Source organism: Chelonia mydas, chromosome 10 (assembly GCF_015237465.2).
Source record: "Chelonia mydas isolate rCheMyd1 chromosome 10, rCheMyd1.pri.v2, whole genome shotgun sequence".
NCBI classification, from domain to species: domain Eukaryota; kingdom Metazoa; phylum Chordata; order Testudines; family Cheloniidae; genus Chelonia; species Chelonia mydas.
The window spans coordinates 76,097,274-76,124,484 of record NC_051250.2 but is presented as its reverse complement, the minus strand read 5'-3'; the positions used below and the strand labels follow the sequence as shown (position 1 = coordinate 76,124,484).

General features: G+C 43.8%; 1 protein-coding gene across 5 annotated transcripts in view; it reads right to left on the bottom strand.

The window, feature by feature from the left end:
• Window positions 1–27,211, bottom strand: part of LRRK1 (leucine rich repeat kinase 1) — a 107,540-nt gene that overhangs the window by 29,110 nt on the left and 51,219 nt on the right. For all 5 annotated transcript variants that reach the window (XM_037909997.2, XM_037909998.2, XM_037910001.2 and 2 more), the window contains 12 exons: window positions 24,626–24,738; window positions 23,312–23,388; window positions 17,719–17,848; window positions 16,761–16,873; window positions 15,334–15,548; window positions 12,057–12,221; window positions 10,890–11,062; window positions 8,087–8,207; window positions 7,643–7,802; window positions 6,600–6,876; window positions 1,692–1,863; window positions 320–483 (listed from right to left, as the gene is read on the bottom strand). In XM_037909997.2, coding sequence (XP_037765925.1) covers window positions 320–483; window positions 1,692–1,863; window positions 6,600–6,876; window positions 7,643–7,802; window positions 8,087–8,207; window positions 10,890–11,062; window positions 12,057–12,221; window positions 15,334–15,548; window positions 16,761–16,873; window positions 17,719–17,848; window positions 23,312–23,388; window positions 24,626–24,738 — 1,880 coding nt within the window. The remainder of the gene's footprint in view (window positions 1–319; window positions 484–1,691; window positions 1,864–6,599; window positions 6,877–7,642; window positions 7,803–8,086; window positions 8,208–10,889; window positions 11,063–12,056; window positions 12,222–15,333; window positions 15,549–16,760; window positions 16,874–17,718; window positions 17,849–23,311; window positions 23,389–24,625; window positions 24,739–27,211) is intronic.

Sequence of the window (27,211 nt, the reverse complement as noted above, 5' to 3'; positions counted from 1 at the left end):
TGAGGATCTGGGCTTTAGCTGTTCTGTGTCTCAGTTCCCCATCTGTAAAATGGGAACAGCACTTTCCTATTTGCAAGGGCTGCTGTGAGGAGAAATACACTAAGATCGTGAGGTGCTCAGATACTACATTCCTAACTGGCAAACAAAGACTGATCCGTTACTGCTGAGCTTTGCTTTTATCCGCGGAATTTTTATATATATATCTATATAAGCCTCCTCTTCAGTTGAAATTAGTGAATGTGTAATATTTGGGTCAGGTCTGTTAGCGTCCATTTAGCATGCAGTTTTATGAAGTAGGTTACAGGCGAGCACAGATTACCTGAGGTAGCCTCCATCAAAGGTAACAAACAGACCTTCCTGCCAGTAGACTGTATGAGTTCTTTTGACGCGGAATGTGCTGCAGCGGTTTCTTTGAGTGCCTGTAAAGCTGTAGATGGTCACATTTTTGTTCCTGCTCTTGGTGTTCTTCTTGTTCTCAAACAGCTGAAATGAGCAGCATGACACAATAATTCAACACCGAGACGCCTCACATGGGGATTCCCCTTAATCAAGCAAACAGGGTCGACCCTTCTTTCTCTGGCCATCTTGGATATATTCCATTATTTTTGTAATTAAAGTGCCCGTGACTTGTAAAACAGCTTGTGAAGTGATTAAAATAAATACAGTCACGACTATGTCAGCAGCAAATCAAGAATTCCAGATCACGTATAGCGGAATGGCCTCAAGCCAGTGAACATGGTTCATTCTACTGCTCTCGTGCGCAATAATTAAAATGGATTTTGTATTTGAAAATACAAAGAAGAATAAACCCGTTTACTGGGTGAGCAAACAATTATCTGCCTCCAGAGCACTGAGCTAGTAAATCTACCTGTGTCAATATTTCAGAAGCTGTTTCAATAGGTGGAAAATGACTTTCTCTATGTTTTTTAAAAATAGTGTGTTGAGAATTCAACATCATCATCACTCAGAGGCCTACCCATCTGGGCTTGACCTGATGCCCAGTTAAGTCAATGGATTCCTTCCCATTGACGTCAGTGGGTACTGGATACAGGCACTAGTGAGATGCTTAAGATTTACTTCCTGCCCAATGGGATATAATCAGAAATGCTATGAGAAATTTTTACACTATTAAAAAAAAAAATTTACCTGTTAAAAAAATGGACATTCCTAACGTTTTGCGAAGCCTTGGAATTGGAGCATCTCCAAATCTGACTAATACTATAGGACACCAAAAGAAAAAGTCTCGACATAGCTGATGCAAGGTAAGTGGGCAGTTTGAAGAGGTGGCAGGGTAGAGTTAATGGGTAATTATAATGGCTTCCAATGGAGCTTCCAAGTTATCACTGGAGAGATGCTGCAGCATTAACTTGTCCCACCACCAGCAACGACATTAATAGCTTTAACCAACCATGCCAACGTTATTTTTATGACTGGAAAATAACCTTTGGGCTATACTGACTCTAAACAATGCTTCAGTGTATAAAAATGGAATCAAATTTCAGCAGGACATTTCCTGCTCACCTTACTCATGCGAACAGTGCTATTGAAGTCCATGAGATTTCTCACATTAATAAAGCAAGCAGAATGTGGTCGAAGAGTATTTGTGAATGAACTCCCAGTGGTATTTATGTTATTATTAAATGACATCCTTTATTGTTTTCACTTTCTATTTTGTGAATATAGTAACCTACCTGGAGATCCATCTCTGCAAGACTAATTAACATCCGAGCTATGAACCTTTGCCAAAAGCCAACTGGGACAAAACTCATCTTGAACACTCTTTGGACAGTGTTTGTGGACTGGTGGCATAAGCCATGGATATCTAATGCTGGTTTGGCTGGGAGGAGATGAGGTAGGAGGTAGCTGAAACAAATCAAATGTGACAGTTCAAATCTTCAATTACAGCTTTACAACAGCAAATACCTCGTACTGTGTAATAACTCAGTTTCAGCCTCCACAGAGTATTTTAATAGCACTGCCTACTGCAGATAAAAAGCTTTGTGACACTGCAGCAACATACGAAGAAGGGACACAGAGCTACTGCTTTGAGGACTGTGCTTAATGTATGGTGCGGACATCGGCACGTGAAGAGCAAGCATTGTACCCAACTCAGTACGGTCGAGTGGAGGAGATAAAAGCAATATAAAGGGGAGAACATTTGTATAAACAAAAATTAACGGCATACAAATATGATATAGTCACTGGAATGGTATTTGGTTTCCATTAAATTCTGAAGTGACTTTCGGACTCATTCAGGCTGACACATGTGAAGATGCTGTCCTGATAGCAGAGAATTACAGCTCCAATCCTGTAGGAATCTTTGAATATAAAAACCGAGGGGCAGTTGTTTACTACAGCTGAGCTTCACCCAGCATAGATGAGAGGTATCAGAGAGTCAACAGTTACAACTCCCTAATTGCGAGGGCCAGGCTGTGTTGCCCCTCCCCCCCCCCCCCCCCCCCCCCCCCCATGAATTAGTGCAGCCTACGGGTTAGTATAGTTTACCCCCGTACTGTATGGTCCCTAAAGGACTATAATGCAGGTGAGGATCAGCTGAGTACAATTCTGTCCTACCCCCTACAAGCCCCAGACAAACTTCTTTCCTCTCTCAATATGTCCCTATGCTCAGGTAGGGGAGGCAAGCAGCTGGTACAGCAGCCAGCTGTGCTCATTGAGAGAACCTTTCTCTGGGGGAATTCTCTGCTGGCCAGTTATGACCGAAATCCAGCTACTCCGGGCCATGAGAGCCACGGAAAAGGGCTGGGTTGTTTTTGAGAGTCAGACCCATATTAGAGTCACAGTAGAACAGAAAGCTTTTGGTTTCCATAAAGCTACTGTAAATGCATTGTTAAGCAAAGACTATTGATTTGTCCTATTGCACGGTATTTGAGAAGCTAAGATATGGTAGGAGAACACTGCTCTTTTGAAAAGCAAAATGAGAGGTTGTTGATCTGCAAGAGAAATTCATGCACAAGTTATTATTTAGGTAAATTACAGTTTCCAATGACTGCTCTAGCAAAGGTCCTCAAAGAAGCAAATTGTGCGTAACACTCCTTTAAACTGGGCTTCTGGCTTTTGATACCTACTAATAATACTGCTTTCCAAACCAGATACGTACTACTACAACAAATACATTAATGGCCACACGTTTAATCTAAAGGGCTCTCAGCGCAGCCTGGACTTTTGTACTCACTGTCAACTGTATGTGCAAAACTGTGCACATGAATGACAAGATTTAGACACCAAAACATCCAATTTGTAGTCACAATCAAGTAGCCAAGTAGCTAAGCAGCTGGCTAAATTCTATCGTTTGTGCATTGTGCAAGTTCTTTTCATTCTTTGAATGTGGAAGGAAAATTTATGGCTTCATTGGGAGATTTTTCTAAAAATGTAAGTCCAGGGGGCTAAATAAATAAATACATACATACATACATACATACATAAATAAAGAAATTGCACTTATAAAGAACCCCTTTGCAGAATTGTAAAATCTACAGTATTATACCCTGGAAAGGTAAACTGAGGCAAAAGACTAGGATTTAACCAAGGTAGCAAGGTGTCAGTGGCAGAGGTGAGAAAACAACAGGTAATCTTGGGTCAAAGTCCCACACTCTAGCCACTAGATCACAATCCCTCTTACAAAGTTAAACCTATAGCATCCTGTGAAGGTCAGTATTAGAATAATCAATTCAGAAAGACGATCTTAAGGACATATTTTTGTATATCGTACATATAATGTATGATAACATTTTACATGACAAAATTAATCATCCTACAAAACACCTTTGGAATTTAAAACAGTAACCTTTCCATTTCGAAACTGAAAAAAGAAAGGTAAGGCTTTCAGCCTTAATTTAACAACCAAGACAAGGCTGAGCTACATACATCTTAGGCAGATTGAATTCCAGAGATGCAAAGCGTATTAAACGAAAAGCTCTTGCTCCATAAAACTAGTGGACACATCTTGTGACAGCCAATAAATTTGCCTCAGCATATCTAAAAATGTGTCTAGGAATGTAAGAAATATGAAGGCCAATGATGTCTGCTGGACCAAAACCATAGAATGGCTTATAATACAGATGGAGATTCAACACAGTGTTTGAGCAGCAGCCAATGTAAATCTTGAAAATATGTGAAATGTATCCCCATCCACCCTTCTCAGTATGTAAACTGGCAGCTGCTTACTCTGCCAATTGCAGGGTGTGGAAAGCCCTATCAGGCAATCTAGACAATAATTGCAAGAGTCCAATCACAAATAACTGCTTTGGTCTGCCAGGCAGAAAAATTAATGCAACCTGCTGTATCTCCATCAATGGTGGGCAGGCGTATTGTAACCAGGAAGCTTAGATGGCTCCAAATATACCGGCTGAAGTATAAAATAACAACCCATTTCCTTACTACTGAGCCAGGGACAATGTAATTGCCTTTGAGAAAAACGGCAGAGCGGGACAAGGAGTCAGGAAGGCATTTAGGATTAAGCAGAAACATTATTGCTTTATCTGTGTTAAGCTTGAGAAAATGTGCTGGCAACCAGGACTGGATAACTGACAGTCCCAGTGACAGCATTGCGAATGCAGCACTTGTCGCAGCATTAAGAACTCCTGAGGGATTTAGAATGAGGAAGGAGTGCGACAGCGGCAGAGTTAGGAAATGACGTGCAAATGTTATGCCGAAAAGGCAATAGGGCTAGGACTTAACTATTAATTCAACAGACAGTCGACAAACAGAAAGAAAAATAGTGGGGAGGAGAAGGGAATGGGGAAAGGGATCCAATAACATTGAAGTGAACATGGTCCCCATGTCAAATTCCTAGTGCAACATGGAGGAATATCTAGTGATGAGTTTTATCATAAGAAATAAACCTTGTCGCGTAAGATGTGCTTTCTTGCGCTCACTGAACTGGGGATTAGATATTTAACTCTTGTTCTCAGGGTTGACAAGAACACCAGCGTTTGAGAGCAATTTGTCCCCAGTGCAATACTAGTGGGAACCTAAAGATTTTCTGCCTTGCTCTGGAGCATGGATCATCCGTTCGAATCAGATGGTCCGTAGTTCCCGTAAGGCAGTCACTGGTGGAACTCTGAGCTGGTCTACACAGGAGCAGGAGATGTAATGTCCAGCTCGGGCAGACATACTTGCCTTGATCAAGTTAGCAGACTAAAAATACCAGCGTAGCAGCTGCTGCTAGTGCCTCGGATATGTACCTGGGGTTTCAGATGGGATTGTCCATGGGGTGACTAGCCTATCTGGCTGCCCATGCTGCTACAGCTACACTGCAATTTTTAGTGCCCTAGCTCAGTCAAAGCCAGCACAGGTATCATAGAATCATAGAATATCAGGGTTGGAAGGGACCTCAGGAGGTCATCTAGTCCAACCCCCTGCTCAAAGCAGGACTAATCCCCAATTTTTGCCCCAGATCCCTAAATGGCCCCCTCAAGGATTGAACTCACAACCCTGGGTTTAGCAGGCCAATGCTCAAACCACTGAGCTATCCCTCCCCCCCGGTATGTCTATCCGCGCTGGAAATTACACCTACAGTGCCAGTGTGGACATAAGTGCCGACGCCATGGGTACTCTGGGGCTCAAGCACCCACAGAAAAAAAATAGAAGGTGCTCAGCCCCCACCTGCCACAGCTGTTTGGTGGGGCCGCTGATCAGTTGTTTGGAGGCTAGTGGGAGGGACTCAGGGGAGGGCGGAGATCAGTGAGTGGGGGGTCTCAGGGGAGAGGGTGGGGCAGGGGTGGGAATGGGTGGAGCAAGGGCGGGGCCTTAGGAGAAGAGGCAGAATGGGGGCAGGGCCTCAGGACAGCGCAGGGGTGGAGCACCCACCCAGAAAAATACAAGTCAGCACCTGTGAGCATGGACATACCCTTTGTCTTTGCCATCTTTGACTACAGCTAGTTGACATAGTCCGATACTTTCTGACGGTGAGACAAGTTCCTTCATTATGACAGCTACCTCTAGTGAGACAAGTTGGGCGAAGCAGTGTCTCTTTTTGGACCAACTTCTGTTGGTGGACGGTGCAAACTTTCAGGTCCACACAGAGCTTTTCTTCAGGTCTGTGTAGCTCAAAAGCTTGTCCCTTCCATCAACAGAAGTTGGTTCAAGAGAAAGATATTACGTCACCTGCCTTGACTCTCTCACATCCTGGGACACACAAAGCTACAACAAGTCTGCAAACAACTATGGAAGCTTCCTCCAGCGACATGGCTGGCTAATATTCCCTACCTAAATAACCATTTGCTCTCGCCCTGGCTTAGTCATCACCAGTGACCATTACTAAGGCTGCGTTTATGTCACGGGACGTCCAGAGGCCTCCCTGATATTTTCTGCTTCAGCCTCTGAGACCACGGGACTGGAGCTGGCAGTCAGCAGGGCCCCGGCAGGGTTCCAGTGACAGGCGACAGCCTCCTCATGGGGGCCCTCCTCAGGGTTCCAGTGACGGGTGCGAGAGGAAACCATGGAGCCGCAGCAGCAAAAGTCACAGACAGGTCACAGCTTCCATGAATTTTTGTTCCTTGCCCGTGACCTGTCTGTGACTTTTACTAAAAATCTTAGTACTTTACTAAAAATCTTAGCCTTAATCATTACCAACGTACCTGTTATTGGCTACTGGTAGTGCAATTTCAAACTTGGCCAGGAACTGGAAATACTGTTCTTCTGTTTGTTCAGTAAACCCTGTCCCAACTAACAACATCCTGAAATCCTCTGCTTTGATCAATCCATTCTTAGCAACAGACTTTGAGCTCTTAATATTAAATATTCTCTGAAGGCATTCTGATAACCAGACTGGATCAAGGAAATAGAGGTTTCTCAGTCCATGGCTGGTGTCTGGGAAATGCAGCAACGATCCTGTTTCTATAAGGAAACTGATGGCTGTAAAAAAACCAGAAGAGCAAGATAGCAGTGTTATGTAACCATACTACAGACAGCAGATTAGAAGAAAGCCTTGATCACTTCATCCAGACAAGGAACAGACCCGAAAACATGCCAGCATGTAGTCAACAACCAGCATATAGCATTTACATGCAGAGGCTATAGCTAACGAGATCTCATTTCTTGCAACACAGCTGCAAATACATCTTTATTGTTTGCAAGATACAAGCTTTCAGACTACACTGAACTCTTCTTCAGATCTCTGCCCCTGCCCCAACTCAGATCCTGTTGTTCTCATGGGTGCAGCATTCCCACTGGTGGGAATACTGCTTGGGTGAGGATTGCAGGACTGGTCCTTCATACTTGAAACTCAAGACAGTTTTAATAAAACATGTCCATGTTAATTTCTGCAGGACTGGTCGAGAACGTGGCACAGCACGTGGGCAGACAAAGAGATGATACTTTAAACTAGCAGCATGCACAATACAGCATATTCTAAACTGGCAGCAGACTGATTGTCACTTGGAGAAGGATGCTCTTTTTAATGACAGTAGGTGGAATGTGACTTGATTTTAGAGCCCTGGAGACCTCCTGGAGACACCGATTCCACTACCCATGATTGTTACCAATCACCTGAATAGAGATCTGCACAGACTCAGAATCTTTTACAGTAACGATCTGAACAGCAGCTACTTTCATTCTCATAATATTTATAAATCCCAATGAACGTTAACTTCCAAGCAATTACTGGGCTCCCGAGACATACCAGCTTGCAAGTCCTCATAGTCTTTGATATCATTTCCAGGGGTTTGCTCTACGATTTGCTCTATTTGTTTGTCTGTTAGATACTGCACGTCATCATTTTGACTCCTTTTCTGTTGTTCTGCTAGGACAGCTTCTTGGAGACTAAGGTAACTTCTTGGTATCTGTAAGTCACATGAGAAAAATAGCACAACCAATTCCAAACAACAATCACGCTACTCAGCAGTTGGGTTCAAAAACATGTTTGAGAAGCAAGCTTATGAATTTGTTTGTTTTCCAAAATCAAATAACTTACAATATTTATGTTTGCTTGTTTTGTTGTTGGTTTATGGCTGCTGATACATTGTACGTATTTCCTATAGCTATATCCAAAAGCCAAACATAAAAACATAAAACAAAAAATTACCCAGGTTCGCTACAATTTTCATTAGAAAAAATAAACACTTACCAATCTCGCTGCAAGCTTCTGCGAGCAAATAAAGCTGCCAACATCCTTCATGTTGCAAGTGACTTGAAATATCAGCTGGCGGAGCCCATCAAGGCCTTCTAGGGTCTTACACGATAGCTCACTGCAAACAAAAACCAGGGGGAAGGATTGTGAGACGTTAATACAGGTTATGATTCTTCCTTTAGGGCCTGTCTACACTGCATGTCAGCTGACTCGAGCTCAGGCGATGGGATTGTAAAATTGATGTCTAGATGCTTGGGCTCAGGCTGGAGTCCGAGCTCTGGGACCCTGAGAGACGGGAGGGTCCCAGAGCTGGGGCTTCAGCCCAAACCTGAACGTCTACACAGCAATTTTACAGCCCCACAGCCCAAGTGCAAGTCAGCTGACACGTGCCAGCTGCAGGTGTTTAATTGAAGTGTAGACGGACCCTTAATGTCACTATTTCTTTATCTGTTATTTGGAATTTCTAATTTCCAGTGCCGGAATAAATGAGGTGGGATGGGGGCAGGGTGCTCTCAATGAGGGTCCTTGACTTGGGGAAAACATACCAAGAAATGTGAGAAAAAGACACATTGGTCCCAGATCCTGGCCCTCCCAGTGCCATCTATTGTGCATTGTTCAGGGACACAGAGCTCCCTCCCTCGGGGGAATGCCACGGTGGCACGAAGCCAATGTATCTAGCGCTCCACCATCCCCTCTCCAGCCCCTGAGCCGGGAGTATGAGATGTCAGCAGTCCATAGGCGACCGTTCTTGTCCAACTGGTTCCGCCAGCCTCAGGTTCAGGGAGGTAGAATGGTGGCTCACAGCTGCCTTTCCCCCACCCTGGGTCCTGCACAAAATGCAGCTGGCTGGACCCCCTTTATGCTGGGTCCTTACAAGCTGGCCTTCTCCATCTCTCTTACAGCTAGGAAATGCCTGTCTCCCTATCATGCTATTCCTGGCCTCCTTGTTTGCTGCACAGGAGCACTCCTCTTCTGCTTTTCCCCATAAAGACTCTTTCTTACGGATTCCACATATGGTGGGGAGGGAGGGAAAGGGAAGAAATTTGTTTTAAAGGAGAATCCTGTATTTTAAACCCTGGCCATTGAGTGGTGGGGGGCAGGGGGATGGGGGAAAGTATGTGCTCACACACCCGGGCTGAGCTGAATGAATGGCCTATAAGAGTGCTTTTGTCTCACCCGCACAAAGGCATTCTGCAACTACTCTGGCTGTCCCCGAGTAGTGCTCGGGGGAGCCGTGTTCCTGCCAGCTCCAGGTGAATGATGGTGAATGAATGAAATTGTTTGGGGTGGGGGTAGGGGGAAGGAAGTGGGCATAGCGTCTCCAGCTAAGAGGAAATGAATGAGGAAAGTTGGACAGGAGACTGGAAGCTGACAGGAGCTGAGAGCAGACTGTGCTGGGGAGAGTTTGAGCAAGAATATTAATTAGAGTTCAGGGTCAGGGTGAAGGGAGTTCCCTTTAGAGAGAGAGGTCCGGGCAGGCTGCTTTATGGTGGCAAAAGAGTGGCTGTAATGAGAGTGAGTAGGAAATGATGGTACCAGGGTAAATTTGGTGATATGCTGCTAGTGCAACCAGCACTGTACGCAGGGTAGGCCCAGGTAAAAGCTGGACTCACAAGTGTGTATCCTGGACCTAGTTTTAGTGCAGCTAGGAAATACAGTGCCTATTGCACGCTGATAAAGGAAGCCGCCCTGCCTGTGAGTGTGAACATTCTGCCTGAGCGGGAGCTAGGCCATACACCAAGCGTCGGGTGGCTTTCCTGACGTTGGGAAGGATACAAGGAGGCTGGGAAGCTCAGTGCAGGGTCTGTTTACCAGATGCAGAATGTCCCGGCAGAGATCTTCACACTGACAGTGTGTGCAGAGCGTGAGCGGCTGGTGCAGCAGAATACCCCATTTCCCAGCTATGGGAATTCAACATCAGCTTCTGGGCCTAGTCAACTGTTCCCACCAGAGATGTTGGGAATTTCCAGCTGTTAGGGGTCAGTGACAAGTTGCTGCTGTCTCAGCACAGTGCTCAGCAATCGCACGTGCTGGGAAATGTAAGTCCTCTGTTCAATTTCCCAGCCCGAGGATTCTGCGTTCCCCAAGTGCACTCTCACACCACGCAGACGTGAGCAAGTTGGGCTGAACTCCATGACCTGGTTATATAATGAGCAGTCGCTGACTCTTTGGCCTTTCTAAAATAAAAAATGATGTAGACTGTAAGCCCTTTGGGGCAGGAACCAGCTTTTTGTTCTGGGTTTGTACAGCACCTAGCACAATGACCAGGAATCCTAGTTGCTATGAGAATGCAACAAATATGTAGTAATAGTCTTGTAAAGTTATAAAGGCATTTATCTTGCAAATATTACAAATCCCATTAGTATATTGCTAATTGGCAGTAATAATACTTAGATTTTATAGAACAGTTGCCATCTTTATCTTTAAAGTGTTTGCAACATTAATCACTCAATGGATACAACTCCCCTGTGAGTTAGTTAATAAAATTTATCCTTATTTTACTTAGAGGGAAAATGAGATGCAATGAAGGCAGGGTAAGTGATTTGCCCAAGGTCACAGCTGTGATTAGAACTCAGTTCCTGCCTCGTAGACCCATGTTGAGACCACTATAGCATGCCATACTTCTCTCTCTGATTATACCAGAAAAAATCCAATATACAGAAGAAGTACAAAGCTAATGAGTTTTTAGACCTATTGTTGCCAAGGAAAACATAAAATTTACAAAAGCTACTTACATTTAGGGGCCATAAAGTATAACCCACTGATTGATACACAGCGATATAAGAGATATTGTACTTACTGTAAGTGCTTGAATGTGATATCTGGAAAGCCCGTAGCTCTTGATCCAGAAGGAGAGCGACAAAGAGCCAGGACATATGCTCTAAGAGTTGCTATCCTCTCAACGCGAAATTTAGTTTCAATAAGGTCAAGGTGTGTTCCTACCACTAACACGACAGAATTCGGGGCTTTGGCCTGAAAGGAAAAACACGGACCCTGATTTGCCCCAGACTATGTAATGTACGGAACTGACAAGTGATCAGAAGTCAAGGAATACATTTCACCAAACTCAACGGGATCGCTTAGACTTTAGTGGAGAAGAGTCAGAACCAAACCCCTGGATCCAAACAACTTTGAACTTCAGGGAAATTCGGATCTAGAATCAAACTGTGCGGCTAGCCCCTTTCTCAGGGTACGTCCACGCTACAGTTATGGGTATCTGCTGCCAAGCAGAAATACCAGAGCTGCCTTTACTCCAGCTAGCTCAGGTACCGGAGCAGTGACGCTGCAACCGTACAATCTTCAGCACAGGCTTTACAAGCCCCCTGGAATGCTGGGTAATTATGTGCGTGCCGCAACAGTTTCACTGCTCCGATACCTGAACTAGCTCGATTAAAGCTAACTTGGAAATGTCTACACAAGCTACCGTCACGCCCCAGGGTTCCCGTGTAACCATACTCTCTGCTATGGTATTAACTCAATCTCCAGATCCAGACACCTCTGAACGCTGAATCTCAGCCCGGCAGCTCGGACCTATCTTTATGCATTGGAATGGAATTCAGCCACAGAGAGCACTGGAGACCTACGTATCTGAACTAAAAAATGTTAAAACAGAACCTCTCTGGGCCAGAAGAATAGAATAAGTGCGACTAACCAGCACAAGATAGAAACTGCTTAGAAATCCCCTCAAACCAAACTGTGACTAGGCACTAATGAGTATTTGCAGCTTTGTCTTAGTCTGAATTTACAAATCAGCTTTTGTTTCACTCTCTGATGTGCAGAGATGATGAATTTAAACCATTAAATGTAGGGACCTATCTATGGTACAATGGCAATTTATATCCCAAGAACAACATAAAATTCACAGATAGATGAGCTTATAAGAGAGGTTCTAAATGAAGGTAAAGCATCCCCGTTGATGGGCAGAAATGCGACTAAAAAAATCCCACAACCCGAAGGGACGTCTTACCTCAATGTTCAGCAGCCAGAACTGAAGGTTTGCAACAGCCTCTTCCCCTAGTGCCAGGTTCCATACAACTACATACAATGCTTTGTCTGTGAAGAAACACTGATTGACGGTCGACATGCTTGCTGGGCCCCCGATATCCCAGACATTGAATTCCACGGAATCAATCTACTTAGACAGAGAGAAGCGGTCACATAAAACAGCTACAGGAAGCCATGGGACGATAACAGCTGAAGTCTAAACTGAGGCCTAGGTGTCTGCATATTGTATGCCATTAGAACGGTATCGATGTTGCAATTGTGCCTCAAGGAAATCAAAATCAACAAGCAATTATTAAATGTGGCTGCCACTTGCACGCAGGAAATCGGAACGAATCACTTCCTGCTAAGACTATAGGTGCACTGCTGATACTGGTAAGTCTCCAGCTAATGCTCCAGCACAAACAAAAGACTGATTCTGAGCCATGTAATTCACTGGCTCAGGAATAAGAATGGTTTCCATACTTGATTGTGGTATATTTGATAGACTTGCTAAAGCTAGTTAGCCAAAAAGTGAATCATAGAGAGCTGGGGTACAGGGAAGCCCCCTGCCGAAACCATTTTCATTCCACAGAAGGGGTCTACACCTTGAGCTGGACGGGTAAACCCTGGTCGAGCTACTGAGCCAAAAACAGAGCAGTTGCAGCAGGGCCTAGCTGCCTTGAGTACAATCCTGTCCAAGACCGCTAGGCACATACTTGGGCGACCAGACCCTCCTACCACTGCCACTACATTTCTATTTTTAGCATGGTATGTCTCCTTGAGCTGGAATTCACATCTCCAGCTCGAAATGTAGACGTACCCTTAGTCCTGATTCCCATCAAGGCTGAGTTTACCTTGCACAAGGGCAGAATCTGTCTAGATACTTTGGTGTTCAAAGCTTCTCATGCCACTGATTAACACCTGCTGGATGTCATGAGAAACCCTGATGCCAGGTGCAGTGTAATGCCAGAGGCGGGCCAAAAGAGCACTCTCAAATCCAGGCTGCTGTGAATTTGATAAGAAGTTTTAAAGTACTGCATATGACTCTGCCCCTACAGCTTGGGGTCTATCTATGGTGCTTATAAACCCCCATCAGTGTAGTATCTCAGTATCTTTTATGCATTTATCCGTACAAGCCAGGGGAAATGGATTCCTCCTAAAAGTGGGGGGCCCCGAGGCCCCGCCCCCTCTGCAGTCCATATCCGCCGCGCCTCTTCCCCCCGAAGCCCCGTCCAAGGCAGAAACCAGAGCCAGGCCAGGGAGCCCGGGCCCCTCCGCCTGCCCGGGATGCGGGAGCCCGAGAACCGCCCTGTGTCCCCGCCTCCTCTGATGCAACTGAAGGAGAAGGATCATTTCCACTGTCCTGTGGTGGAATTCAGTGTTAGTAAAGGCAGAGTCTTATGGCCACATAGGGCCTGATACTGATCTCATATTGGGGTAAATCAGGAATGATTCCACTCGAGATAACAGAGTTACACCATTGTAAGTGAGGTGAGAACCAGACCCTTTGGCCATTGTTTATAGGATTCTAGTCCTTTGCAGGTCAGGCAATAACTTTGTCAGAATATTAAATTCCACTTTAAAGGCCTAAGACTTGAAACTGGATTTTCGTGATCAGTGAAGTGTTGCCTGGAGGCTGCATTCTGCAGAAATGCAGGAGACAACTTGGTTAATCGAAGGGTGCTCCATGCATGCTAATCCTTGAAAGGTTTGTATCTCCAGGGCTCTAAGTTCAATACGAACATCTCCATGTTCTTTCACTAGGCTGTGACTCACTGCACCCAACTTAGAAAGAATGGAAAAGAAACACCCTCGCTTTAAGGAAAAGTTCCATGGAACCAAATAGAAAATGTTTACATTCCTATAGCTGATGTGAACCCTACAGAATTCATCCCTGCTTTACAATTCTATACGTTAGTTCAATTAGCCATAAAATATCATTCTCCATTAAATTCCATAGGATTGTACCGTAAATTCGATTATGTTTCTGTAGGATCCTACTGGTCTCATCCCAATTAAACTCTATAGGGCTTTATCATAAAGGCCTCGCAGAAATGTCTTTCCCTTTTCCACCAATCTAAAAAATGTTTTGCAGCATCTGTTTTCTATTGGAATTTTTCTTTTTAAACGGTCCCCTTTTCTCTTCCACAGGAGCTTGCCTCACAGAGCCTGATTTAATCTTTCATACGGTAAGCATCTATTTAAAACATGGCATAAGGTTTGCCAAAAATGGGGAGGGCTCAGTGTCTTGAGACAAACAGTTTAGGGGGAAAAGCTCTTGGCCAGCTGAAGATTTGAACACAGTTGTTCTGCTGTAGTCCTGAAAGTGGTGCTACAACCACTGATTATAAGCCAATATTTGGTCTCACCAGGCTCTCTCTGCCCAAGAGTGTACACTCTGGTCAATACATTACCTAGCAAAGCAGTGTCTTATGTCTATGACTACTCATTTCTCTTCCAAATCCTTATTTTCCACTTGGAAGCTGGCAAACAGGGCCATTGATTTCAACCAGTTCCCTGAGTCAGATTTTCAAAGATAACTAGCTACCTAAGATGCAGACAGGCACCTAATGGGATTTGCAAACATGCCTACATGAGTTACGTTCCTAACACCCACTGAAATCAAAGGCAGTCAGATGACTCTTCTTAGATGCACTTGATTTCAAGGGGAGTTAGGAGCCCACATACCTTTGTGGATCTGGGCTTTAGTGCCCAGAATACAATGATGAAGGGTTGTCAGAACTAGGCATGTTTAGTAGAAAGGGAAGATGTGAGAAATGACTAGTGATTAACACAGGCAGTGCTTAATTTGTGCCAGGGCTTGCCAGAGCTGAGCCCGGCACCTCTAGGCTTGGCAGTTCATAGCCCCGGCATCTCCAAGCTTGCTGCATCAGTTACGAATGTAAAAAAAATTGCTTGAGCCCTGCCATGTCTTTCATTACAAATTAAGCACTGAATAAAGGATGTTTTAAAGAGGGCAGAGACCACCAAGCAAAGAGTGAACCAGAAGAAAGAGCTTTAGGCTGTAATAAGAAAAACATTTTTAACTACAGTGTAGGAATGTAGACAACTGGACAATGAAGCAAGCTGACAAAGGGAATGGTGAATCACAAGAGTAAATTAACACCATCTACAAGGTCTGGTTTAGGGTAATGAAGTCAGTCTAGCACTGTTTTAAGGGGCAGACTACATGACCCACTGGAGATCCTTCCTGCTCCAAACCATTCTACACTAGCAAACTACCTCTGACCATTATTCACCTTGGCTTTGAGTCCAGCTGGTTTCTGAAGCTCCCATTTTGTTGTCCGTATGGTGGCATCACTGTGCATCATCTGTGGGGCTTTCCCTGTCTGCAAGATCTCTGTAAGTGTTGACTTTCCCTGCCGTGGAGGACCGACAATAATCATCTTCATCAGCTTGCATTTCTCTGCTTTGCGCAGCTGTGCCCGCAAGTATGCTAATATTGTTTTAGGGCCTATTGGAAAAAAGGGTGAACATAGCCTGTGGTTAGCAATGTGCAGCAGGGCACATTTAAAATCTAGTGCAGCAGGTATGCCGGTAGTAAAAGTATTTTCACTGCAGTTTCTCTGTTGATTGAAAGGGTTCAGCGAATAAACAAAAGGAACGAAATTCCTAATGGACAGACCTGATCCCACCAAAAAGTCAACTCAGCAAGAGGCTACAGTGAGTCAGTGTAAAGAGAAAAAAAATACTTTCATTTTCACTCTTCAAAAGCTCAAAGGAAACATAAAACACTAATGCAGCATTGGCAAATACTCAGTACATTCTTATACTTGCATGTTTCTACTTAAAACAAGGTTTAGACCACAGCACTTGATTTAAGAAAAATTAGGTTTTTTTAAATAAAAGACTATGCTGTTATAATTGGTCCAAAACACGACAGCTTACACCATCATGTTACTCTGCAATGTTTTGGGCCATTACTGAAAAATGCTTTAGAAGGGCTGTCAAAGTATTATAAACTATTTGCAGTCCTATAAAATCCACCACAAAAGTTCTCTGGCATAATATACTGCCAACAAAAGGTTGCATTTACAGGTCATTTTTCTGACGTAAAAATCTTTCGTAAACGGAGCCAATATTTGGCGTTTCGCACTGAGAGCTGAACAGTGGCGCAACCAGAATTTTCTCAAGGTGGGGGCCTGGAACCAGAAGAGGTGGAGGAGGCTGCATTAGGAGATGGTTCACAGCGTTCTGGGAAATGGGGAGCCAGGTGCACGGTGTCTTAGGAGCCAAAGCCCCAGGAAGAGATGCAGCCCCCACTTCAGGCCATGCTGGTGGCTGAGAGATTCAATTGCTACTTCTTCCCCATCTCCAAGCCTTTCCCCTGCCACCAAAGAAATCGGAACCAGCCCAGATCTCTTCCTCCCCTCCCCTCCCCTCCCCTCTCCTCAGAGAGACTCGGACCTCTCTCTGTGTCCCCTCCCCTTCCACTGGAGAGACTGGAAGACACTGTGTGGTAGCATCCATGGCCAAGAGAGGGCCTGGACCCCTCCCCTGTTGTGTCCTGGGGTTGACTTTGCACTGTGTGGGAAGTTCCCTATGCAATTCCTTTTAACATTCCCTATGCAGATACAGTTCTTTCATGTCCAAGATGATAAAAGTGATTCTGATGCTCTGTTCAAAGAGATGAATTTATTAAAATACGTGTAGAATACAGACTTACCCTCTTTTATGATCTCGGCAGGAATGTTGCTGATATTTAGTTCCTCAACATCCAGCTGCCAAAGATTAGCCAGCTGTCCAAGTTCTGGAGGGAGCTCTCGGATACCAGGGTTACTGTTGGAAAATAAATCAATCTACCAACAACCAGGCTTTGTAAGTACGTAGCTACTGTTAGGGGCTCCCATATTACACAATTCTGTCTTCATAAAGATCTGCCCCTCTCTTCCATTAACATTTTCATAATACTCAGCACTTCCATAGCGATTTCCATCTTCAAAGTGCTTGGTAAAATTTAATTAACCCCCACAGCACCCCTGTGAGGCAGGTGAGTATTATCATCTCCAGTTTGTAGATGAGGAAGCTTGGGCAGAATGGTTAAAGCTCAAGGCTACAGAAGGAGACAGTGGAGAGTCAGGATTAGCATTCAGGCCAGCAGCATCCAGTTCTCTGCTCCGCCCATTAGAACCACTGTCCTTACTCTAGAGTTTAAAGGTTAAAATCTCCAACCTAATTATACAAATCTATGGGCCCGATCCTATGAGCTGCTGAGCGTCTTCAACTCCCTCTGACTTTACATGTGCTCATCGCCTCGACTCTACGGCTACGTCTACATTTGGAGACTGGGCTGAAGCAGACATGCTTGTGCTAGCTTTCACCGAACTAGAGCATTAAACATAGTAGTGTAAATGCAGTAGCACCGGCAGCAGCAAACAGTGGCAAGGCTGAGTATGTACCCACGGGGTCTGGGTGGGGTTGTACTGGGGGGCGGCTCGCTGCTGCCCGAGTTACCGTGTCTACACTAGTATTTGTAGCATGCTATCTCAATGAGAGCTAGCATGAGTCTATCACACGGATCTGGGAATCACACCCCCAGCTTGTAGTGTAGATGTAGCCTCAGACAGAAGGTTGGTCGTCAAAGCAGCAGAGTAATAATGTGGCTTTTCATGGCATGTACTTACTTCCCTAAATAAAGCTCTGTTAGACCTTTCAGAAGGCAAATGGATTGTGGGACGGTGTCTAGCTTATTGTCATTTACATAAAGGACTTCCAGAGAGTCACTCAGGAATGCCGGAAACTCCAAGAAGGGACCTGAAACAACATGAGAGAAAATAAATGCTGAGATGAAAGCAAACAGAACATGCCACAAGGCTCTAGACCAATAACCCTTGGTCTTTAACATTTCAGCGAGGTCATTAGGTAATTGAATTAGTTACCATGAAGCAACACATGCAAAGCAAGTGACCACCAACAGAAACAATGGTAATAAAGCATCCAGGCCCAGATTACGGTTTTTACAATCACAGCACTGTTGGATTTTGCCCTCGTGTAGAGGTGCAAACCCCCAGCAGTGAAGTGAGACCTTCTACCTGTGGAGCACTGAGGCAGACTGAATGTCTCCACAGTCACTGATGGGAATGTGTCTAGAAGAACATTTAATTTTTCTTTTTTGGTGGAGTAGCATGTGTTTCCTTGTGGTTGGACAGCGTCTGCTCTGACATGCATCACGGCCCGAGCAATGACATCCATGCCAAATCCAGACCCATAACTTGCACGCAAGGAGCACAAGCACTGGGAAGTTTGTTCCCTGCACTCTCACAAGAGCAGCCAAAATGTGGCCACAATACTGTCTGATAACTACATGTGAATAACTCAACAAGAGTTCAGGATGAGCAGAGAATCAGGTCAATTTATGGAATTAACCCTGCACAGAGGGGGAGCTAGCGAGCAGCAGGGATCTGACAGTGACTACAGTGGGCAGATGAGTCAATGTAGGCCCTCACCACAGGCAACAGTAAAGCTAAGATTTACTCAAGGGCCCCAGATGGAGGCATAGAAGAAGCTGCATTGATCTGGAATGATGCTGCACAAAGAGCGATTTCAGACTGTCAACCAGTGAATGACAGAATGATATGAGCAAGATTTCAGAAACGCGATATAAAAATGACCATCATTCAATGCTACGCCCCAACAAGAGAATTCAATGATGACAATAAGGATACTTTTTATAACGGTCTTCAGAAGCTCATCAGCAAGTCCCACATGATGATATTTTTATTGTTATGGGTGATATAAATGCTGTGGTGGGGAGAGACAATCATGACATGACAGACATAAAGGGCATAGGTGAAACCGGCTCACTTAACAGTGAACACTTGCTTGAATTATGTCAACTGAACCATCTTATTGTTAGAGGGATACTCCTTCATCATACACCACCATAAAACAATGTGGTTCTCACCTGATGGCAAAAATCATATGAATAAAGTTCTGATCGTCACCTCAAGACATCCAAGTATACAGAAGGGCAGATGTAGGCAGTGATCATCAACTGTGCATTGCCACAGTGAAAATGAAATTGAGGAAAGTACCAGTAAAGTGAATCACAAGAAAAATTAACGTCTTTAAATTTGAGGATGAACACTCCTCAAACACTCCTGGGTTCAGTTCACTCATTTTTTGACTCGTTATGAATTTAATCTTTTTAGCGTTTACTGCTTCTCTTCAGTATGGATGAATGGAACTAATCTAGCTATAGACAGACAGATTCAGTCCATCCTGGACACACAGGAGTAACTACCAAAAATAGCAGCAATGCTCCCAATTCATTTCCTAACCCTAGATAGAAAAGAGTGTGTTATGTTAGAACCAGGCTCGAAGTGTTTATGAATTGTAATTATTTATTCATGAATTATGTATGACTTTTCTGGTTTGGGTCTGGATTTTCTGTTAAAAGAATTCCCTGGATTTTCTGTTAAAAGAATTCTGTTAAAAGAAATCCTAAAAATATTTTTGGATGGGTAAACTACACAAATGCAACCACATACATATGCAAGAAGTTTATTCTGAGTTTTATCAACCTAGTGTACTGAGTATCCCTAAATCATCCTCTGTAAATAATTTCCTAGACATAAGTAAACAGTTTACTTGGTAAAACTATATTAAATATAGGGAGCTTTTTGTACGAAACTGATGCGTTCTGACTCCTGTCTTCACTAAATGTCCTTTAAACTCCTGGTCATGTCCTCTGGTCTCACCAAGCTGCACTTGGGACAGGAGGAGAAGCTGGGAGACAAAGGTGATTTTACTCCATCTTTGTGGCTGTCCAATCCTGGCGCCAGCCAGGGAGCTGGTTTGGCCCCTGGCCCAAGTTTAGTCACACCCAGATACCCACGTATCAAAGGGGACATTCTAGCTAGGGACTGTCAGAGAGCCGTGGCGCTCAGGCCATACCCCCTTTCCCCAGGTCCCACCCCCTTTTCTAGGGGAAGGGGTTGTTATGAAGACTGGGCTGGCTCTGCATTGCTTGGGGATTCTCATTGCACAAGGAATCCCCAGGGAGCTGGTTAAACCAGCTTTATGTTCCTTTGCACGGCCAGAGCATCACAAAGGAGCTATGGCAGGGCTGAAGGTCTGGCCCTCTGAATCTCCATCTTCTTGTTATAACATTCATGTTTCTTATTTCAACATAACACACACCAATCCTTTTTGCTGAGGCCCTTCCCCATTTGCAGCTGATTGCTGGATCGACATCACCTAGCCCATACTGACAAATGCACCTCTTATCCCCTTGCTCCATGACCTGATGAAAGTGCCTCCATCTCTCCTTTTGTCTCTCCTTCTCAGCTCCTCTTTTCACATTATTCGACAACAGTAGGCACAGAAGATGGGCATTAACTGGAATAGCCGGAGGATTTGTGTGGGGTGGGGTTGGTAGTAAGGCCAGGACAGATCTTTGGCTCAAAGCATCCCTGGGGTTAGTCCTCCGTTCACGCCCCCGTCCCCCAGCTGTTGTAATAGCTTTACAGAGAGGATATGATGCCCCTGATGCTGACAAACTCTTTAGAACAAAGGTTCAGGGTCATATTCCCACATGTTCTACACTCGGGATTGATGTCACAGCATTTATCTTTCTAGGTAAATCCTGCTATTTCTCTTTTCATTTGTAACTAGTTAAAGAAAATCTTACACACAACAGAGATTTATTTTCTTCATATGAACACACACATTACTTGCTGGACAGCAGCTTCTACCTCCACGGAGAGGAAATTTTGAAAGTTTCATGGTTCCTTAGAATTTAAGGCCAGAAAGAATCATTAGATCCCCCAGTCTGACCTCCTTTGTATCACAAGCCATTAAATTTCACCCAGTTAATTGGGCTCAATACAGTTAACCCTGTATTGAGCCCAATAACTTGGGTTTGAACAAAGTATTTCAGTCCTCGTAACTCTTGTGTGCCACAGGCAGAGAACAAGAGAAATCATAAGAATGGCCATACTGGGTCAGACCAAAGGTCCCTCTAGCCCAGTATCCTGTCTTCCAACAGTGGCCAATGCCAGGTGCCCCAGAGGGAATGAACAGAACAGGTAATCATCAAGTGATTCATCCCCTGTGGCCCATTCCCAGCTTCTAGCAAACAGAGACTAGGGACACCATCCCCTGCCCATCCTGGCTAATAGCCATTGCTGTACCTACTCTCCATTAACTTATCTAGTTCTTTTTTGAACCCTGTTCTAGTCTTGGCCTTCACAACATCCTCTGGCAAAGAGTTCCACAGGTTGACTGTGCACAGTGTGAAGAAATACTTCCTTTTGTTTGTTTTAAACCTGCTGCCTATTAATTTCATTTGGTGACCCCTAGTACTTGTGTTATGAGAAGGAGTAAATAGCACTTCCTTATTTAATTTCTCTACACCAGTCATGATTTTATAGACCTCAGTCATATCCCCTCTTAGTTGTCTCTTTCCCAAGCTGAAAAGTCTCAGCCTTATTAATCTCTTCTTATACGGAAGCCGTTCCATACCCATAATCATTTCTGTTGCCCTTTTCTGAACCCTTTCCAATTCCAGTATATCTTTTTTGAGATGGGGCGACCACATCTGCACACACTATTCAATATGTGGGCGTACCATGGATTTATATAGAGGCAACATGATATTTTCTGTCTTATTATCTATACCCTTTTTAATGATTCCCAACATTCTGTTCACTTTTTTGACGGCCGCTGCACATTGAATGGATGATTTCAGAGAACTATCCACAATGACTCCAAGATCTCTTTCTTGAGTGGTAACAGCTAATTTAGACTCCATCATTTTATATATGTAGTTGGGACTATGTTTTCCAATGCCTGAGGCCCCTGCAATGGCTGGCTATTGATTAGGTGAGGTGTGCCTGGATGATCTCAGCAGGTGATCCATGCTCCATGCTGTAGAGGAAAGCAAAAAACACTCAAGATCCCTGCAAATCTGACCTGGGGGGAAATTCCCTCCTGACCCCAAATCTAGAGATCAGTTTGACCCAGAGGATTTGAGCAAGACCTAGCAGCCAGGCATCTAGGAAGAGGATTCTCTCTGTGACCTCAGATCCATCTGTCAGGTGTCCTATCTCCAGCTATGGCCAATCCCTGATTCTTCAGAGCAAGGCAAAACTACTCCCAGAATATATCTGACCAATGGTGCCCCAGGGGAAAAACTCCTTCCTGACCCCTGTAGCCAACCAGCTAAAGCCCTGAAGCATGAGATTTTATTATAGTCTTTGTCTTAATGCAGATTTGCAAGGGTCATGGGTGTGTTGTGGGTAATGCTTCTGCTTTGTCCATGACCCATGAAGGAAGGGGGAAAATAGAGGGATTCATTCATAGTGCAGTGAGGTGAGACTATATGGTTAGTGGACTATTCTCATCAGGATGTCCAGGGCAATGTTAACTGTCACCACGAAACCTAAATTTTATTCCGTTCTGTGCAATTCCCCGGGGACACTGTAAAATGCACTGTCAGGAAGGTATTCCCAAGGAAGAATGCAGCACATAAAAGATCAGAGTGGCCTAAAATAAAAACAAACAAACAGAAAGCAAAGCAAAGCAAATTAATTCCACAGAGATTAGGGATCAGTGTGGATATCTTCAAATGGTCTTTTGAATTTTATGGGATTTCACAGGTGGTAATCCAGAAAATCTCCCGCCAGACCTTTGGCAATCATCAAAGAGGCAAAGGGCAAAACCTATCTTGCAAGTTCAGCGACATAGTTGTATTGCCCTTGGGATCATCTAATTATTGGTTCATTCTCCCATCTCAGTGAACTAACGGGTACACTAGCTAGAGTGACTAGCTTTTCAAAACACGCACTCCCAACAGAAATACAATGCGTCCGATGAAGTGAGCTGTAGCTCACGAAAGCTTATGCTCAAATAAATTGGTTAGTCTCTAAGGTGCCACAAGTCCTCCTTTTCTTTTTGCGGATACAGACTAACACGGCTGCTACTCTGAATCACGCACTTTAGTAATTTGGACAAAGAGAGGGACTGATAGTTCAGGGAGAGAAGCAGGTTTCACCCACCAGCCATTTGGGCAGAGGGGATAGACCAGCTCTACAGTAATTTGTACGTTAAAAGCATTTCCCATCTTATTTTCATGTCACTGCACTAAGAGCTGCAGCTGTACTGATACTGACCACTCATCTGCCAGACTCCAAGAGGGTCCCGGTACCCCTGGAATTCACTTGGCGCAATTGACCATCTCCTTCCCAGGAGAGGAGGACATACCACATACCATACCTGCCTCTGTGCCTGCACGCCCTCGGTTTCTTGTGGTAAAAAAGGAAATCCGCTTTGTTTTAAACCCCTCCTCGCTCCTGCGGACGAAACAAAATGCACAAAGCGATGCTTGAGAAAGACAAAGCCACGCTGGGGGACGTTCACATGAACTCGTACTGTTATGGGCCCAACCTTTGGGACCTCAGCACCTTGTAGGATCTGGACCTCTGCAAGGCTTCATAATGTCAGAGTACAGCCTTTGCTGGTTCCCATTCCCATGTATGTGGAAGAGGAGTCTGAGCCACACAGTTCAGCAGCAGTTCTGAACACCACCAAAACTCAGAACCATCTGGACCCAAGGGTTTTGGTTCAGACTCATCTCTGTCATTCAGCATATTAGCCTAGCTCTGGGGCATCATGTTGATTCCATTTGGGAAATGCACACTTGACTTTGCGTTCTCTTTACTGGTATCAAGGTTTAGGAGATTGTCAAATAGCAAACTGAGAGACTCTGGAGAATAGCCTTTTCCTACTACAGCTAGCACTCTGACATGATGACCCATGAATGCTATTGTGGAGGTGGACCGAGACATTTCTAGAGCATTTATACATCCTTGTTTATTGACATTGACCATGCAGACTAGTGGCAGGGCAAATCATAATGAATCTAGCAGAGCTGCTGGGCATACACCCAAATGATATACATGGAAGCTGGATGCGCTGACAGTCACCGCTGGAGAAGGGAACAGACCAGCAAGTCTGCCTATCAAACGTCCTTATAATGTTTTCTAAATGGAAAAAATATCACTCCCAATTTTTCTTTTCTTTTCTAAATCACCAAAGTCATTAGTCTGGCTATGGGCTAATGGCCTGTTACATTTTAATGAAAAAAACCAAACCCAAAGATTATTAACATTTTTCAAAACATGTACTCCCAACAGAAGTACAAAAGTTTAAGCCCAGACAAAATGCTTATGGTTAAGATATGCTCCCCACAAATAAGTACTTGCATTGGTAAACCACTCAGAGTGAAGCGTGTTCTACATTCTATTACCACTAATAATTATTCACTCATGATATAATGTCATGTGCTATATCCAAAGGAATTATGGGTAATATTTCTTCAATGCCACGGGTGTACAAGACACTTTGGAGATGCAAAAGAAGATGTGGTCCATGCTGTACGGATAACTATATGCTATATAGAGGGAATTAATCCAGCGAGTCTGTCAAAGCATCGTCACTTTCTACCACATGTAAGGGATTGGTTTTGTTATTAATTTTTAATCTTTAGTTTAAATTTTAGCTCTGACACAAACTAAACGGAACACTTACTTCCCAAGCTGATTCTTAGAAAGATCCAGTGATTTAAGTTGCCTGCAAGTCCACTTATCTTGAGAAGGCAATGAAACTAACTGATTTCCCAAAAGCTTCAGTGACACCAGCGCCTGAAAGAGGAATAGGCTGCACTTACAAGAAGCAATCCATTAAACCAGCAGAAAGAGGTTTGGTAAGTACAGCTGCTTAAATCACAGGAAAACTAAGAAAGCACTTCTTATTTAACAAAGAGACTAGCTTCCTAGGATATAAACATTCTCCTCCTTAACTCTCTCCAATACACACATTTAGTTCATCTCCTTGTACAAAGCAATGCAACTTTTAGCCCAACACAATTACTGAAAGATTCAACTATAAATTCCAAACGTCAGCTTTGGTGTTAATGAAACAGTCCGATGTAGATAAGAGATATGTTTTATATGGATACTATGCCATATGTTTGTCATAGGTGTTGCATATGTGTGTGGATTAAGATATGAGTGGGCCCTCTCCTACTAATTCATATTTCAGATTATATATTCTCTTGTATAAATCCAAAATGTAAAATGTGACCTACCTATACAGTAGAATCTGCATATATTTTTGTTACATGTGGTTTAGATTATTAAAAGTAGATTTACGTTTCCTTTCACCATTTATACTATTGGTCTTACTCTTTACCTGTACTCAGTTTCATTTGCTTGCTTTCATGCATTAAGAAGCACCACGGAGATATGGTGAAATTCCAAATACCACCTCCCTCCTAAAAAGTTAATTAAAATTTACAAAAAATTGATTTATGCCAGATTTTGTAAACCTCCCCACTCTCCCACCTTGCTTTACAAATAAATTTGAAGCTAAAACCATTTGATGGTGTCCCTTTAATAAAACAAGAGTACTTTTTCATTGAAGAGATGTTCTCAAGATAGTAAGGCAACAGGACAATACCCAAAGGCACTATAAAGTGCTTTTAAAAGCTGGACAAGAAGATAGTTCTTGAAATGTGTCAGCATTAGATGGAAAATTGGGGATGAGGGGTTCCCCCATGAGAAATTTCAACTTTTGATTAAAAAATGTTTTGGCCTAAAATTGAAACTTTTGGGATTTTTGGCCACAATGTTTTTGTTTTTTCAGCAAGTCAATGTTTTCCATGAAAATATTCATTTTGTCAAAGATCCAATTATCCATAGGAAAACAGCTTTTGACTGAAAATTTAGTCAACTCCTAGTCAATACATCCCCTGATGTGATCTGAGATAAGCAGAATTCTAACCTAGAAATGCCAAATTCTTTCTAGCATAACTCCACTGAAGTTAGTGTAATATACCCAAAGTCAATGGAGTTATGCCAGCAGAGAATTTGGCCCTAGGTATTTTAGACACCATTTATGTTCCATATGCCATTAAGGTTTAGTGTAAATGGTGGATACCACTTAAGAGGTTGTGCTGGCATGGTGTGGCAAGTACTTAATCAAGCCACAATAACACTGTCTCAGAAAGTGAGACTGTTCCTCTGTGATGAGGTCAAATAGAAGAATAAGAAATTGGAGTGGGACCAGGGTAGCCGCCTATCATCAAGTGAGTAGGTCGGTATTTAATGTGTAACTTGCACAGTGCCAGGATAGGGGCACAACAAAGCTTTGACATAATGCTAGAAAAGTAACAAATATAGATAACTGTGAAATATTAGAGGAGGCCATTGGAAGGGAACTGGTGAAGGAACATGCTGAGTCAATTTAAATGCTGGAATTGAACGACACCAGAGACTTCCAGAGAAGTATAAACAAATTAACCATACAGCCTTCCCCCTACTCCACCCCCACATTTTGTCAAAATCATTGCACATTTGGAATCAACCTCAGTTTGACAAGAAGAATCTGCCTCCACCCAACACTTTGTGCCAAGTTCCCTGCAGGTATCACCACAGATTTCCAGAATCGTGACTGTCCACTGGCAAAGTTTCAGGGGGATGGGGCACTGTCAGGAGCAAGAAATGGACCATAGTAGGTAACTTCCTTCTCTTTTCTGCCACAACACACAATAAGGGAACTGTCATATAATTTAAAACAGAGTGGAAAAAGCTACTGTCACTTACTTATGACAGGGGCTGCATGAGTCAACTTGTAAGGGATCTGGAAAACATGACAGGACTGCTTTGCATATGTCCCTCAGAGAAAAGTTCCTGGTCTTTCTCCAGGAGCGATCAACTTCTCTAGAGAAGTGAGCCATGACTTGGAAAGGTATCAGCTTCTTTGGAAAAGGATAATGGGCTCTACAGCAAAGATGAAAAGGACCTTGGGTAGGAACATCTGTGCTGCACAAGGAATCATAGGACATGAGCTGGTTTAGCTTCCCCTTCTCTTGCCACATCTGAACAATGACATATCTAAATCATATTCTTTACCATGGACCAGATCCTGACTTTAGACCCAGCACTGACCAAAGGGTGATGGGTGAACTACAACATTCCAGCAGCAGCATTATACCAGAGATGCTCCTCTGAGACACACTTCTTCCTTGCTCCATGGGCTTGGGATAGTAATTTACTGCTGGCCAGTGAGCGTGTACGCACATGCGGGCTGGCACCAAAGTTCTGCCCATTTTCC